This window comes from Oncorhynchus clarkii, chromosome 32, assembly GCF_045791955.1.
Source record: "Oncorhynchus clarkii lewisi isolate Uvic-CL-2024 chromosome 32, UVic_Ocla_1.0, whole genome shotgun sequence".
Classification (NCBI taxonomy): Eukaryota; Metazoa; Chordata; class Actinopteri; order Salmoniformes; family Salmonidae; genus Oncorhynchus; species Oncorhynchus clarkii.
In genome coordinates this window covers 25,684,380-25,701,431 of record NC_092178.1, presented here as the reverse complement: position 1 = coordinate 25,701,431, position 17,052 = coordinate 25,684,380, and the positions used below count along the sequence as shown (strand labels likewise).

The 17,052-nt window shown below is 43.0% G+C and overlaps 1 protein-coding gene across 1 annotated transcript; it reads right to left on the bottom strand.

Moving 5' to 3' along the window:
* Nucleotides 1-3,557: 3,557 nt before the first annotated feature.
* Nucleotides 3,558-5,474, bottom strand: LOC139392342 (uncharacterized). Its single transcript, XM_071140260.1, has 3 exons — nucleotides 5,421-5,474; nucleotides 3,697-5,329; nucleotides 3,558-3,589 (listed from the first exon to the last, which is right to left on the bottom strand). Exon 2 carries the CDS (start codon nucleotides 5,304-5,306, stop codon nucleotides 3,726-3,728), a length of 1,581 nt encoding a protein of 526 aa, XP_070996361.1. The 5' UTR covers nucleotides 5,307-5,329; nucleotides 5,421-5,474; the 3' UTR covers nucleotides 3,558-3,589; nucleotides 3,697-3,725.
* Nucleotides 5,475-17,052: the final 11,578 nt, after the last annotated feature.

Here is a 17,052-nt window from a genome sequence, read left to right as displayed (position 1 = left end):
AAAACAGCCATGTGAAGCAGAGGGAAATACTGAAACCACACTAATGTGGCTTCCCTCTGAAGTCTTCACACAACCATTCATCTGAGAAGTGTGTGGAAGCATGTGTGTGATGGTTCCTTTGTCTGTCTATCTGGCCATGTGGCTTGTAAGAAGTTATGTTCTGTTGTAGCTGTGGTTGTTTAGAGGGGATGAAGTTAGGCCGTTATTAATTAGACATTCAGTTTTCCCACACACACACACACACACACACACACACACACACACACACACACTTGTGGGGATTAATCAATTGATTCCCCTTCAACATTTTCCCTAACCTTTAATCCTAACCCCGAATTTCTAACCCTAATTGTAACCCTGAATCTTAAAAAAAACCTGGATTAAGGCAGCCCCCTGCACCTCTCTGATTCAGAGGGGTTGGGTTCTCTCATTAAAGGCCCACTGTGATTTCTCTCATTAAATGCCCACTGTGATTTCTCTCATTAAAGGCCCACTGTGATCTCTCTCGTTAAAGGCCCACTGTGATCTCTCTCGTTAAAGGCCCACTGTGATTTCTCTCATTAAAGGCCCACTGTGATTTCTCTCATTAAAGGCCCACTGTGATCCCTCTCATTAAAGGCCCACTGTGATCTCTCTCATTAAAGGCCCACTGTGATCTCTCTCATTAAAGGCCCACTGTGATTTCTCTCATTGAAGGCCCACTGTGATTTCTCTCATTAAAGGCCCACTGTGATTTCTCTCATTAAAGGCCCACTGTGATTTCTCTCATTAAAGGCCCACTGTGATTTCTCTCATTAAAGTCCCACTGTGATTTCTCTCATTAAAGGCCCACTGTGATTTCTCTCATTAAAGGCCCACTGTGATTTCTCTCATTAAAGGCCCACTGTGATTTCTCTCATTAAAGGCCCACTGTGATTTCTCTCATTAAAGGCCCACTCGGGGATATCTCTGTGAACAAGAAGAACAATTTTAGGGATGGTTTTCCCAAACACAGATGAAGCCTAGCCCTAGACTAAAAATCATGGTCAATGGAGATTCTCCAGGACAAGGTTTAATGTCCCAGAAACAAGCCCTCAGATCTATTAATCTCCTTTTCTCGATTTGAGATGGCATCTCGTTTCCTCACACAACACATATCTGTCTTGTGAAGTGATTATAGGTATCAATTTACCAGTATGCCTAGTTTACTGAGTCAATTGGGGCCTTTTAAATGCACAAATAAAATGACACAAATGTATATGTAAAATTGTTATTGTGGTCAAAACAAAATCTAGATGTAGAGTTGCCAGCTATTATTGTAGTTAATATTATAGTGGCTAAAATAAATGCTTGTGTAATGCTAGAACTCTGGGACAGACTTGGACAGGGCTCTGGTTCACTTGTCATTTCTGATGATGAATCTGTGATCTGCGTGGTCACAGCGGTAGGCGTGGCTCTCTATAGGTAGCTTGACCTCTCGCCTGTAGGGGGAGGAGTCTTATGCTCGTTATATCTCAGGTTATTATTACCTTCATTTCTTCACCACAACGACCAGATGCCGAAGCGAGAGGGGGCCTGGCGCGCCCGACAGGGATCTGAAGCACCTGATTGGCTGGGAGGAGAAGTACGTTCTGAAGGTCAAAGGGTAAATTCTTCCAGAGAGGAGATGAGAGGAGACACAACCTGCCTGGTGTTGTGCTGACGGTCGCACCTCTCTCTCTGAATTCTACTACTGACATTAAAACACGTAACAGACAGGGACAGTCAGTGATGTAGGCATATACTGTCCATCTGTCAACCTCAATGAAGCCTACCTATCGCAAATATCACTATCACTACTACTATCACTACTGCTACTATCATTACAATCCCTACTACTACTATTATCACCACTACTGCTATCACTACTACTGCTACTATCACTTCTACTACTTGGCATAGAGCCAGAGAGCGAGAGATAGATGGAAAGAGAGCGCAAGATGTACGTTGTACAGTATGCCTATTATGATGAAACATCATGGGTGAAGCAGATTGTTCAATGGCCTGACAGTGTGTCATCGTCCCATTAGAGAGAACAGTCACCTACGTCCTCTGTTGATTAATAGATCTCATTTTCAGTATGATTTATGAAACCTTTCTCCTCTTCATGCAAATCTACAATCCATCTAAATGTCCTGTCAGAAAGATAGTTTCTGATGATGCCAGTGGAAGGAAGACATTTCTCTTTTATTTTTTCTTCCACATGTTTTCTCTTTATGAATGTTCCCAGTCGTGATGGAAAAAGAGAGGAAACGAAACAGCTCCTAAAAGAGTTCCCTCTGTGCCGCTGCTACTTCCTCTGGCAGGAAATAGCATAGCTTTCATCTGAACCACCACACATGGCTGGTCAATGCATACGAGGTGTCGCTCTCTCTCCATTTAACTGTGACAGACGGAGGTAAATCTGTTCCCCTTCTGGCTCGTCATACACCTCACTGTAAATGTCAAACAGGTCAACAATAACATAACATCTCAAATGTAAGCAAACATTCTGAATCTTGACTCCACGGCTAACTATTCAGACCTGTGATCAAACTATTTGATATCTTTCAAATACTTTGCGCTTGAGCCTGTCTGGACTGCCAGATATGGGTTTGTACTCTTGGGATTATTCTATTGGTTCCACTGAGCCAGGCACAGTCAACCAAGCACAGAGGAAGACTTGGAGTGACTGAATACTATCTGAACCTAGGTTGTTTAGCAATGCCATGTGTCTGATTAGAAGAGGGTGAAAGTGGGACAGAGCCTCATGGATACAGGGCCTAATGACAAACAGGCTCCTCCTGCTCAATCAGGACCGGACATTAATGAGCCTATCATTAACAGATTGACACCCGCCAGACAGATGTGTTAGAGAAGCGTCCTACATAACTGGTGGTAAGGGTAATTACATGTATACTACCTAGTTATCTTGAGTCAAATTGGTCAAGCAGGCACAAAACAAAAAAGTTAGTGACATTCAGGGTAGGTTTGCAAAGTGAAATTCCAGGTGCGACAAACCAAGACGCTGGGTTATAAAACACATGCAAATACCTCAACACTGCCATTCTATTACTGTCTCATAATTAGGGCCAGGAGTTCCCCATCTGACCAGGTGTGACTTCTAGTCATACATTTGTCATGCTTATGGTAGGTATTAAGGCATAATGTAGGGCTCATCGAGAGCAGAAATGTCATGGTCATTGGCACTAACAAGACAACGTATCAGGGGTCAAATAAATATGAGATTGAATTTCTGGAGAAAAAAATATATACATATTCCACTGATGGTTGTGATGTACACAAACTAAGTCAAATTGCATTAGAACCTGAAGTGTGCTCTGGGTCGGCCCAGCTGCAGGGGGTGAATGAAGCATCAAATGTTTAGCCCAACAGCTTCAGGCTCATTGTAGAGGTCCAGTCATACAACATCTTAACAAATGCCAGCATTCAAAAAGTCCTGCTGGACCAAGCAGACATGTCAGTAAAAACTTAATGGATACAACAGTGAGACTGAACTTGGATAAGATTCAACGTTATTTATTAAAACCATTGAAGTTCAGCGCCTGGCATCACTTCATGGTCTCAGCACCTAGAAAACAAACAGTAGATTATTAACAAGCAAACATGAAGACAGGCTGCCCAATTCTGATTACTACCCCCCAAATTGCCAAGAGCATAAAAATAAACACCAATCACGTCAACTGGTGGTTACAGCTCTCACTTAGTCATGTTCTGGGCTCCCATCTAGTAGAGTGTGAGACTTGGACGTAGGGAGTGCTGGGACCCTCCTGTTTGGCAGGTGGAGTGTGGTTTTGCTGTGGCATGTTAACACTTGAGCTGGTTTTGGAGTGGCTAGTGTAGGCACTATGCCCACTATGAATATGGTCTTTGAGCCGACGGATATGAGTGCCACCATAGCGTGCTGGGATGTTGTAGATGTAGACCAGAACAACGCTTTGAGGTGTGGTGGTACTGGTGATCCTGCTCTGGGTAGGTCCTCTGGCATAGCTAGGGATTGACTTCACAGCATTGGGAGTATAGCTGCGCTGATAGCTTTGACTGGGGGCAGGTTTAGAGGTGCTTGGTTTCTGGACATAGGTTGAAGAACTGCCAGCCTGGGCAGAACTGTAGAGGATGGAGATTGGCCCACTACTGGCAACATAGCTAGGCTGGTAGTCCCCCACCTGACCAGAGACTTGCCTGTGGTTGCTGTCAGCAGGTGTAGTGCTACTTGGCTTCTGGTTGGCAGCAAGGACATTCTGGCTGTAGGTTGAAGCACTGCCACCCTGGTTAGAACTGTAGAGGATGGAGATTGGCCCACTACTGGCAACATAGCTAGGCTGGTAGTCCCCCACCTGACCAGAGACTTGCCTGTGGTTGCTGTCAGCAGGTGTAGTGCTACTTGGCTTCTGGTTGGTGGCAAGGACATTCTGGCTGTAGATTGAAGCACTGCCACCCTGGTTAGAGGTAAACATGCTCTGGCGTGGTGTTGCACCAAGGGTAGAGCCAGGCTTGTAGGTTCCATAGGAGTTTTTACTAGGCGTAGAACTCGGGGTAAAGAGACTGGAGCTAGACCCCAGGCTAAGTATAGGGATACTGCTGCTTTTGGAGGCACCATCTATACTCTGGGCATATTGACTAGAAGTTGAACCACTACTGGCGGAGGCATATCTACTCTGGTATGGCTTGACATATTGAGAGAAGCTGGGCTTGTACGCATTTGTTACACTCCCACCTTCAGTAGACCCAAAATGCAGAGGACCTGGTCTAAATGAAGTTCCTGAAGAACCACGTGAGGGAACTTGAAGGTAAGGGGTGGAAGCCATTTCCCTTACGGACTGGTAGATTCCACTTTGTGCCACAGAATTCTGTGGGGTTGCTTTGAATAAATGGCTTCCCAGGAAATTCTGAACAGATCCAGAGTTGCTTGAACGAGGCTGTAATGGAAAGGTTTTGGGCTGGATTCCCTTTGCTTCCCAACTTGAAACCATCTTCACTGCACTAGGGTTGGTGACACTTTGGCCTGAAGTTATACTGGCACGGGTGTGACGCTTGTTGTGGCTGACAGAGGTTCTACTGGCTATAGAGCCAGAGAGGCCTAACATTCTTGGGGCAGGCTGGATAGAGCTTGAAGCAGAGCCTCTGCGGGATAGTTCCTGGTTATGGGTGTTGGGGCCAGTCTCTCTGGGAGTAGCATCACTCTGGACAGATCCTGAAGTACTAAAAGTTGGTTTGATTGGATCCTGAGGATAGCCATCACCTGGTTGTTTCTGTTCATCTTCCACTTGGGAAGAGCCAGAATACATGTAGCCTCTTAATCGCTGGGCATCTAAAACAGATTAAGGGAAGTATGAGTCACCACAATTTTAAGGCTGGTCTTAAACAAAACTAAAAAAGACAATGTATTGTTCATGCCTCACCATGTGGAGCACAAGCAGATCTTAAATGTTCTGAGAATATGGAGCAAAGCAACACGATCCTGTAAAGAAAATAAATTCAGTGCCTGTGCAACACAAGTGAAATTTAACATCAAAAGGTCAAGCAGGACCCATGTAGTAGATCAACAACACATTGTTCAAAGACTCTTACCACAAATGAATTCCAAAAGCCATATCTAAGTACCAACAGACAAGCCACCACTATAGTTGCCAAGTTGAAACCTTAAGCCCACTGTGACTTACTGCCTTTCTTAGTTGCCATACTAGCTGGGAGTGTATTTATTGCCTGAACCTGCAATTGCCATTCAATCACTGGCTCATTGATTGATCACGTTCAGCTTTATGTCTTTGTTGAGAGAACAGATTTTAAATCAATCAAGGATGGAGGAAGGAAGAAGTTAAGGGGAGAATTGCTTACTCCTCGCGTCCTCTCTCCTCACCTCCTTCTCAAAACCCATTGAAGAAGCAGATCAGAGGGGCGGGACCTCTGGCTTTCTCATCTAATGGGTTTTGAGAAGGAGACAAGGAGAGAGGACTCGAAGAGTAAACAATTGAGATCTTCCCAATCAGAGAGTTAAGAAATTCATCCAAACAAGAGGGCTATCGGTATGACATCACAATGACATGCAGCTGAACATGATCAATCAAGCAAACAGTGATGACGACTGCATTTTCATACAGGCAACCCAATTCAGATTTTTTTCCCACGCTAGTTGGTCTTTTTCAGAACTCTTTTTCAGAGCTGATCTGATGGTCAAAAGACCAATTAGTGAAAAAAAAAATCTGAATTGGACTGGGTGTCTAAACACAGCCAAACATACACCCAACTGATATACCAACTACACAAGGCAGTAAGGATGTGTTTCAACAAGCAGCCCAATTTAGATTTTTTCCCCACCACTAGTCGGCCTTTCGACCAATCACATTGGATCTTTTCACATCAGCTCTTTCTCAGAGCTGATCAGATTGGTCAAAAGACCAATTAGTTTATTAAAATAAAATCTGATTTGGGCTGCCTGTCTAAACACAGCCCAAGTCGCAGCGCAAGCGGGCCTACGTTTGCTAGCTGGCAGCAATTGCATTTTTTAGTCTGTGCGTGCTGTAGTACTTAAATGCCCACACCAGCAGAAATTCTGGATTTTATTTGAATGTTACAACCCACCAGCATGGCATTGTTTATTAATCAGAAACAGCGCAAAGTTATTGCATGGAGCAATTTAAAATAGGGTGTGCAAACTTATTATTTTGGACCTTCACTTTTTTTTACCAGAAAATTATCTTTATTCTTTTCACCTTTTTAGCTAGTCTGTACTCAAAAATAAATTAACATAATAGATAATTATATATATATATATATATATATATATATATATATATATATATACATATATAAGGCACTGCATCTCAGTGCAATAGGATGTATCACATCTGGCCGTGATTGGGAGACCCATAGGGCGGCGCACAATTGGCACATATTAAATGCACTATGCATTATGTGGGTTGAATGCCGTAATAACACAGAATAAAACAATTCATAAAAGTCCCATGACGGTAGTGACTGCTTATCACTTATTAACCATCATTTATTCACATTACATTACTTTATAAAATATTTCAGTTGTTGTGTATGTTACATTTGCTTTATTTTATTACTTTATTATTTAATACCAAATCATCATCTCTGTAGAGCTGCTGCCTATGCTGTCTGACAATATCACAATTTTCGTAGTTCTTCAAAGTAAATAAGGCCTATAGATCATGTATTTTCAGGTAGATACCTCGCAAAGCAACTGCTGTCTATCCCTCTCGATCACGCATGCTTCTGTCTCTGCTCACCCTCCCCTTCTCTTTCCTACACTAACCTAATGTAGCAGGCTTGAAAGAAACACAGAACCGACAAGTAGGCGCAAAATGGATTATGATCATGGTAGTTAATTACCACGTTTTCTGCGCTAAACTGTGTTTAATATTAGCCAATCTAAGACTGGTTTGAGGCCACGTCGACTGCAGCGGTGTATTTGATCTGCGCATGTGCCAGCACCAGCAGCGCAAACCTCACTCTATGTATGAGTGAAGTGAGTTCCGAAAAACTGTACATTTTCACAGACAGTAAGGCATGCGTGTTAGCTAAAACTCTTCTCCAATAGAAATCCCCGATCACACTTTTAGGTGATGTCATGGTGGCTTTGGCTAGCTAAATTCACTTGTAGAAACATGTCATCGGGTCTAAAGTTCGTCTCGCGCCGAACTGCGCATGTGCTGGCCGTGAACTCAAAGGGACTCCTTCGATATAAAGTTGTTTGTGACGAAAATGAAAACGTGTCAGTTTGTCGCTTTCACGAAGTTGGAGTAATAACATGTTCAACTGTATGTAACCTGGCGCAAGTTATGACATTACCAACCAGAACGTCACTAATAGGTCCGGTATCACATCATCAACTTGTATCCACCACATTTTTACCAACATGGCTGAATATTGTTCTAAAGCTGTATCAGTGGTACTTGGTTGTAGTGATCATAAATTGGTTGCACTCTAGGAAAACTAAAATACCAAAGGCTGGCCCTAAAATAATCTACAGAAGGTGCTACAGAAGTGTGCAGTAATGATGATCCTGAAATGTCACTAGGTTAGTTTATTAAATTATTTATGAGTATAGCTGATAAGCATGCCCCTTTAAAAGAAAATGCACTGTGAAGTCAATCAGTGCCCGTGGATTGATGATGAGCTGAGAAATTGAATGATTTTTAAAAAGCAGCAGATAAATATGGTACTCTGTTTGATAAGCAAAATGATTGTAAATTAAGAAATCTGGTGACCAAGCTAAACAAAGGAAAGAAGAAGGGATTCTATCAACACAACATTTATGAAGTAAAGGGTGATGGGAAAAAACTGGGAGAAACGTTGAACGCTATTATGGGTAGGAATTCGAAACATGTCTGTCTCTTTTGTTGAATCAGAGGGTATGTTTATTACAAAACCACACAACATCGCAAATTACTTTCATGAATATTTTACAGGCAAAGTGGACAAGTTGAGGAATGCTATGATTCCAACTGATGGCTACATGTCATATAACCTTATAAAAGATTGTATCAGGCAATGCATGTTCAAATTTCACCAAGTAGAAAGGGAAGAAGTAGAAAGGATGCTGGTGTCTCTTTCGGATGACAATTCACCTGGTACAGATAATCTTCACACAAAATTGCTTAGAGTTACAGCTAACCAAATATCTACCCTAATCTCTAAAATGTTTAATAAGTGTTTGATGTATGGGGTGTACCCAGAAGTCTGGAAAGAGTCCAAGGTTATTCCACTACCTAAGGATAAAAAAAAGCTGCATTCACTGGTCCTAATAGTCAACATATAAGCTTCCTGCCTGTGTCCAGTCAATTATTTGAAAAAAATTGTATCTGTACAAATCAAGGACTATTTCTCATGTAATGGTCTGATAACAGGTTTCCAACATGCATACAAAGAAGGGTATTCTACGAGTACGGCCTTAGCACAAATGACAGATGATTGGTTAAAGAGTATGGATGACCGGAAGTTAGTTGATGCAGTGTTGCTGTGATGCTGTGATGCTGTGATGCTGTGATCTTCCTCAAGGAAGCTGCCTAGGCCCACTTCTCTATCTTTACTAATGATTTACCTCCAGTAATGAACAAAGCAAGAGTAGTAATATATGCTGATGACTCTACGATGTATACCACGATGTATACGCAGCATCAGAATGTAATGAGCTAACAGATGTACTGAGTAGTGACCTAAGAATTGTGTCTGAGTGAGTTGATATGAACAAATTGTGTTGAACTTTTCTAAAACTAAATGTATTGTATTTGGTTGAAGATATATGCTTGCTGATGATCCCCAATTGAATTTGTCGATGAATAGAAGACATGTAGAGCAAGTGAAAAAAACGAAACTACAAGGTATCCTGTTGGATGCAGCTTTATCATGGTCAGAACACATAGATAATATTGTTATTAAGATTGGTAAGGTAATTGCTGTTCCAAGAAAATGTTCAGAGTATGTAACATCTAGCATTCTAAATCAGGTGATTCAATCCCTGGTCCTATCACACTTGGAGTACTGTCCAATTATATGGTCAATCCCTGGTCCTATCACACTTAGAGTACTGTCTGGTTATATGGTCAATCCCTGGTCCTATCACACTTAGAGTACTGTCTGGTTATATGGTCAATCCCTGGTCCTATCACACTTACTTCGAGTACTGTCCAATTATATGGTCAATCCCTGGTCCTATCACACTTAGAGTACTGTCCAATTATATGGTTAATCCCTGGTCCTATCACACTTAGAGTACTGTCCAATTATATGGTCAACCCCTGGTCCTATCACACTTAGAGTACTGTCCAATTATATGGTCAGTCCCTGGTCCTATCACACTTAGGGTACTGTCCAGTTATATGGTCAATCCCTTGTCCTATCACACTTAGAGTACTGTCCAATTATATGGTTAATCCCTGGTCCTATCACACTTAGAGTACTGTCCAATTATATGGTTAATCCCTGGTCCTATCACACTTAGAGTACTGTCCAATTATATGGTTAATCCCTGGTCCTATCACTCTTAGAGTACTGTCTGGTTTTATGGTCAATCCCTGGTCCTATCACACTTAGAGTACTGTCTGGTTATATGGTCAATCCCTGGTCCTATCACACTTAGAGTACTGTCAAGTTATATGGTCAATCCCTTGTCCTATCACACTTAGAGTACTGTCCAATTATATGGTTAATCCCTGGTCCTATCACACTTAGAGTACTGTCCAATTATATCAAATTATATGGTCAGTCCCTGGTCCTATCACACAGAGTACTGTCTGGTTTTATGGTCAATCCCTGGTCCTTTCACACTTAGAGTACTGTCTGGTTATATGGTCAATCCCTGGTCCTATCACACTTAGAGTACTGTCCAATTATATGGTCAATCCCTGGTCCTATCACACTTAGAGCACTGTCCAATTATATGGTCAATCCCTGGTCCTACCATACTTTGAGTACTGTCCAATTATATGGTCAATCCCTGGTCCTATCACACTTAGAGTACTGTCCAATTATATGGTCAGTCCCTGGTCCTATCACACTTAGAGTACTGTCTGGTTTTATGGTAAATCCCTGGTCCTATCACACTTAGGGTACTGTCCAGTTATATGGTCAATCCCTGGTCCTATCACACTTAGAGTACTGTCCAATTATATGGTCAATCCCTGGTCCTATCACACTTAGAGTACTGTCCAATTATATGGTCAGTCCCTGGTCCTATCACACTTAGAGTACTGTCTGGTTGTATGGTCAATCCCTGGTCCTATCACACTTAGAGTACTGTCTGGTTATATGGTCAATCCCTGGTCCTATCACACTTAGGGTACTGTCCAGTTATATGGTCAATCCCTGGTCCTATCACACTTAGAGTACTGCCCAATTATATGGTCAATCCCTGGTCCTATCACACTTAGAGTACTGTCTGGTTATATGGTCAATCCCTGGTCCTATCACACTTAGAGTACTGTCTGGTTATATGGTCAATCCCTGGTCCTATCACACTTAGGGTACTGTCCAGTTATATGGTCAATCCCTGGTCCTATCACACTTAGAGTACTGTCCAATTATATGGTCAATCCCTGGTCCTATCACACTTAGAGTACTGTCTGGTTATATGGTAAATCCCTGGTCCTATCACACTTAGAGTACTGTCCAGTTATATGGTCAATCCCTGGTCCTATCACACTTCGAGTACTGTCCAGTTATATGGTCAATCCCTGGTCCTATCACACTTAGAGTACTGTCCAATTATATGGTCAATCCCTGGTCCTATCACACTTAGAGTACTGTCTGGTTATATGGTCAATCCCTGGTCCTATCACACTTAGAGTACTGTCCAGTTATATGGTCAATCCCTGGTCCTATCACACTTAGAGTACTGTCTGGTTATATGGTCAATCCCTGGTCCTATCACACTTAGAGTACTGTCCAATTATATGGTCAATCCCTGGTCCTATCACACTTAGAGTACTGTCTGGTTATATAGTCAATCCCTGGTCCTATCACACTTAGAGTACTGTCCAGTTATATGGTCATCTGCAGCAACGAAAGATATAAAAAAGCTCCAAATGGCTCTAAACAGGGCTTCCTGATTATCTCTTCATTGCTCTATCCGTATGAATATTATCCAAATGCATCAGAATCTCTCATGGCTTCACATTGAAAACAAATGACTATCAGTCTTCTGAATGTTATATTTACATTTTTAAAACACTATTTTTCAGGTAAAAAGTAAATCCACCTTCAAGAACAAAATAAAATAACATCTAATGCGATAGACCATATGACTGGACAGGAAATAGAAAGCATCAACTGAATGTTAAATGTGTTTCCTGTCAGGTATTTTAATGATCTGTATTGTCTACTTGTAAAATGTTTGTAAAGTCTTAATTTGTAATTGTTTGTAATGTCTTAATGTCTTTGGTGTTGGACCCCAGGAAGATTAACTAACGTTACGGCCTTAGCTAATGGGGATCCTAATAAAAATTCACAAAATAACTACTTAAGACATTGGCTCAAATCTAGGTTGTGTCTTTATATTTCGAGAAAATTAACAACTAAGGAATCATTTTTCATCGTCATTAATCTGGCATTCTCTGGATTTATGGTGGGGAAATAAAACAAGGTCGAATCATGACGTCGGTGATCTTCAGGTTGGAGTTCTAGAAAGACACCAGAGTTTCCGACTTGGAATTCCGAGTTGGATGACAGTTCAAAACGTATTTTCCCAGTCTGACCTAATTTTTTTCAGAGTTGCAAGTTGTCTTGAACTCACTGAAGTCTGAGATTTCCCAGATCAGAGTTTCCAGTTTTGAATGAGGCAGAAGTCATTTTGGATAGGCAGAAGTCATGCTGGATTGACAGCATGGCCAATTTATTCAACCTTTTCTTGCCCATGATGTTGCATGTGAATGTTTATCCTTTTAAGCTTGGCAAAGAGACCCTTAAACCAAGACTTGGACCACACACCCTCTCCACCGAATAGCAGGCTAGTGATTGATTTTGCGGTTAGTCACTGATTCCTTCCAAACCACTCAAATGGCAATTTCCAACTTGTTGTGTAATGTTTATGTCCAATGGCTGATGAGCACCAATACATTGTACCTATTATTTATCTTCATATGACAAGGATTAAAAAGGATTTGCCAGTAGATTGTCGACTTGATGCATGATGATGACTGCTAGCTAAGATTTTATAAGTTTGATGTTGACATGATCAGTCCAATCAAAGCTACGGTAGATATAATGTGATTTGACGTAATTTTATCTGTGGCCAATGACCTTGAGCTTTCTTGGATGGGCACTTCTAATGTAAATCTATGGCAGCACCCAAGGGTCTTGAACTTTCTAGCTCTCCCTGTACATTTTGCAATGACGTAGTGTCCCCATGAGAGACAGAACACTGAGCCAATCACGGCGCAACTAGAGAATATTACAAACACCTAAGCTCTGTATTTTCCTCTGGCTGCCCCACCACCACAGAAATCACTGAGCTAGGCTGAAATACCTGCATTTTGGAGCTGCCTTACTCAAGAAAGTAAAAAGGAGACCATGTTTGTATGCAGACTTTTTAACTCAATGATTTAATTGTTCATTTGTTAGGAAAATGATATGTAATATGTATTAATGGCAAAATAACAAACAAAACATGCATACAAAAAAGCACATTAAAAAAATTGCCAAACAGGTGGGGCTCAAAACAGGTGGGGTTCTGGCCCACCTGCCCTGAATGATGGGTCGCCATTGGGTACAAGACTGTGTATATATAGTATCTGGTTGTGTTGACAAAATCACGACATATCCCATCGAGCCAAGTGAGGAGAGGCTGGCTGTTGTCACAGTTCCAAGGCCAGTCAAAAATGTCCAGCTAATCCTACGCCAATGACGGCAGTGGATCTCAAAATTTAAATTGGGTCCGCCTTAAATAGCAATGATATCCTTCACCACTGTTGTCTTACAACAGATATCTCAAACCAGTCATGACTATTCAACAAAATAGTATTTTCAGCAAATTTCTGAGTTACATGATTGTATTACTAGCAAATTAGTTTTGAAGTTGAGGGTGCAGTATTTATGAACTTTGGCAATGAAGACGAAAACTAGCATAGCTCAGCTAGTCAGCTAGTTTAACCTGGAAAAGAATGGGGAAAACAAGCTTGGGCCAAGTCTAATTCAGGAGCCAGATTGTAGTTTTTGTGCCCTGATATCAGGAGCTGGCGGCAAAAAGTTTGAGTAAACAATTCAGAGACGAGCCCCCCGAGTGGCGCAGCGGTCTAAGGCACCGCATCGCAGTTCTAGAAGCGTCACTACAGACCTGGGTTAGATCCCAGGATGTGTCGCAGCCGGCTACAGCCGGGAGACCCATGAGGTGGCGCACAATTGGTGCAGCATCGTCCGGGTAAGGGGAGGGTTTGGCCGGCCAGGATGTCCTTGTCACATTGCGCTCTAGTAACTGCTTGTGGCAGGCTGGGCACATGCAAGCTGACATCGGTCACCAGCTGTACGGTGTTTCCTCCAACACATTGGTGCGGCTGGCTTGCGGGTTGAGCGAGCAGTGTGACTTGGCGGGGTTGTGTTTTGGAGGACGCTTGGCTCTCGACCTTCGCCTCTCCCGAGTCCATACGGGAATTGCAGCGATGGGACAAGCCTGGATATCATGAAAAGGTGTAAAAAGTAATTATAATAATTTCAGAGCCTGAAACGAATAAATCAGATGACTTATATTTAAGGAGAGCGAATCGATATATACAATCTAGAAATCAGCTGTAACTGTCAATTGTAAAACCAAGCTTACATTGATGTTTGAGTGAACCCTGAATACAGAAAATTAATGGTGAAGTCGCTTCCGGACACGGTAGACTCCTCTTCCTCAGCAGTCTACTCACAATAATATTATTGTGTGCATGCTCAAGTGCCTGCCGTGTTCCTATTGGTCAGTCACCGGGATCGTCTCATAACACCAGCGACACTATACGATATAGACTAAAAACTTATGACACTGCCAGAACTTTATCGGAGCCTACGACGACCACACATAGTGGTACTTATACAGCAGACCTAGACCCTCTCACACTGAACGAGCCAAGATGTCCGACAATCATTTACGGTTTAAGAATTTTCCCACGACGTTGAAATTTTGTCTGAGCTGATGAAATGGTGGCACAAGACAGCTAAAATTGTAGAGTCTGTGTGGGGCTTTACAAGCCAGAATGTTAAAAAAAATCATACAGCTGCTCTGAATCAGTTCAGAATTATTCAAAACAACCTCCCGGAATTCTGTGGCACAAAGCGGAAGCTACAAGTCCAGAGCCAACACCCCCACATCAAGCCACTACTCCAACCTCGGCCAACAGCTCTGCCCCCCCCCCCCCCCCCCCCCCCCCCCCCCCGCAGCTACTCGCCCAAGCCTCTCCAGGTTCTCCTTTACCCAAATCCAGATAGCAGATGTTCTGAAAGGACTGCAAAACCTGGACCCGTACAAATCAGCTGGGCTTGACAATCTGGACCCTCTATTTCTGAAACTATCCGCCGCCATTGTCGCAACCCCTATTACCAGCCTGTTCAACCTCTCTTTCATATCGTCTGAGATCCCCAAGGATTGGAAAGCTGCCGCAGTCATCCCCCTCTTCAAAGGGGGAGACACCCTGGACCCAAACTGTTACAGACCTACATCTATCCTGCCCTGCCTATCTAAGGGTTTTGAAAGCCAAGTCAACAAACAGGTCACTGACCATCTCGAATCCCACCGTACCTTCTCCGCTGTGCAATCTGGTTTCCGAGCCGGTCACGGGTGCACCTCAGCCACGCTCAAGGTACTAAACGATATCGATACCGCTGTCGATAAAAGACAGTACTGTGCAGCCGTCTTCATCGACCTTGCCAAGGCTTTCGAATCTGTCAATCACCATATTCTTATCGGCAGACTCAGTAGCCTCGGTTTTTCTGATGACTGCCTTGCCTGGTTCACCAACTACTTTGCAGACAGAGTTCAGTGTGTCAAATCGGAGGGCCTGCTGTCCGGTACTCTGGCAGTCTCTATGGGGGTGCCACAGGGTTCAATTCTCGGGCCGACTCTTTTCTCTGTATATATCAATGATGTTGCTCTTGCTGCGGGCGATTCCCTGATCCACCTCTACGCAGACGACACCATTCTGTATACTTCCGGCCCGTCCTTGGACACTGTGCTATCTAACCTCCAAACGAGCTTCAATGCCATACAACACTCCTTCCGTGGCCTCCAACTGCTCTTAAACGCTAGTAAAACCAAATGCATGCTTTTCAACCGTTCGCTGCCAGCACCCGCACGCCCGACTAGCATCACCACCCTGGATGGTTCCGACCTAGAATATGTGGACATCTATAAGTACCTAGGTGTCTGGCTAGACTGTAAACTCTCCTTCCAGACTCATATCAAACATCTCCAATCTAAAATCAAATCTAGAGTCGGCTTTCTATTCCGCAACAAAGCCTCCTTCACTCACGCCGCCAAACTTACCCTAGTAAGTCCCTGGCTAAAACTGACTATCCTACCGATCCTCGACTTCGGCGATGTCATCTACAAAATAGCTTCCAACACTCTACTCAGCAAACTGGATGCAGTTTATCACAGTGCCATCCGTTTTGTTACTAAAGCACCTTATACCACCCACCACTGCGACCTGTATGCTCTAGTCGGCTGGCCCTCGCTACATATTCGTCGCCAGACCCACTGGCTCCAGGTCATCTACAAGTCCATGCTAGGTAAAGCTCTGCCTTATCTCAGTTCACTGGTCACGATGGCAACACCCACCCGTAGCACGCGCTCCAGCAGGTGTATCTCACTGATCATCCCTAAAGCCAACACCTCATTTGGCCGCCTTTCGTTCCAGTTCTCTGCTGCCTGTGACTGGAACGAATTGCAAAAATCGCTGAAGTTGGAGACTTTTATCTCCCTCACCAACTTCAAACATCTGCTATCTGAGCAGCTAACCGATCGCTGCAGCTGTACATAGTCTATCGGTAAATAGCCCACCCAATTTTACCTACCTCATCCCCATACTGTTTATATTTATTTACTTTTCTGCTCTTTTGCACACCAATATCTCTACCTGTACATGACCATCTGATCATTTATCACTCCAGTGTTAATCTGCAAAATTGTAATTATTCACCTACCTCCTCATGCCTTTTGCACACAATGTTTATAGACTCTCTTTTTTTCTACTGTGTTATTGACTTGTTAATTGTTTACTCCATGTGTAACTCTGTGTTGTCTGTTCACACTGCTATGCTTTATCTTGGCCAGGTCGCAGTTGCAAATGAGAACTTGTTCTCAACTAGCCTACCTGGTTAAATAAAGGTGAAATAAAACAAATAATTAAAAAAAGGCTATGTTAGGTTTCAAGGTATTGTCCCTGGTATAGCTGGCTCTGTCTCTAGTAATATGAAACCCTCTACTGGCGTGTCTCCTCCTAACTGCTATGGCTCTACCCAGAGTGGAATAAGATTTTCCACCTCCAGCCCCCCCCCCCCCCCCCCCCCCCCCCCGCAGCTACTCGCCCAAGCCTCTCC

What these genes read in the sequence shown, in the direction of transcription:
- LOC139392342 (XM_071140260.1), bottom strand. Translation starts at nt 5,306, where the DNA reads ATGTATTCTGGCTCTTCCCAAGTGGAAGATGAACAGAAACAACCAGGT.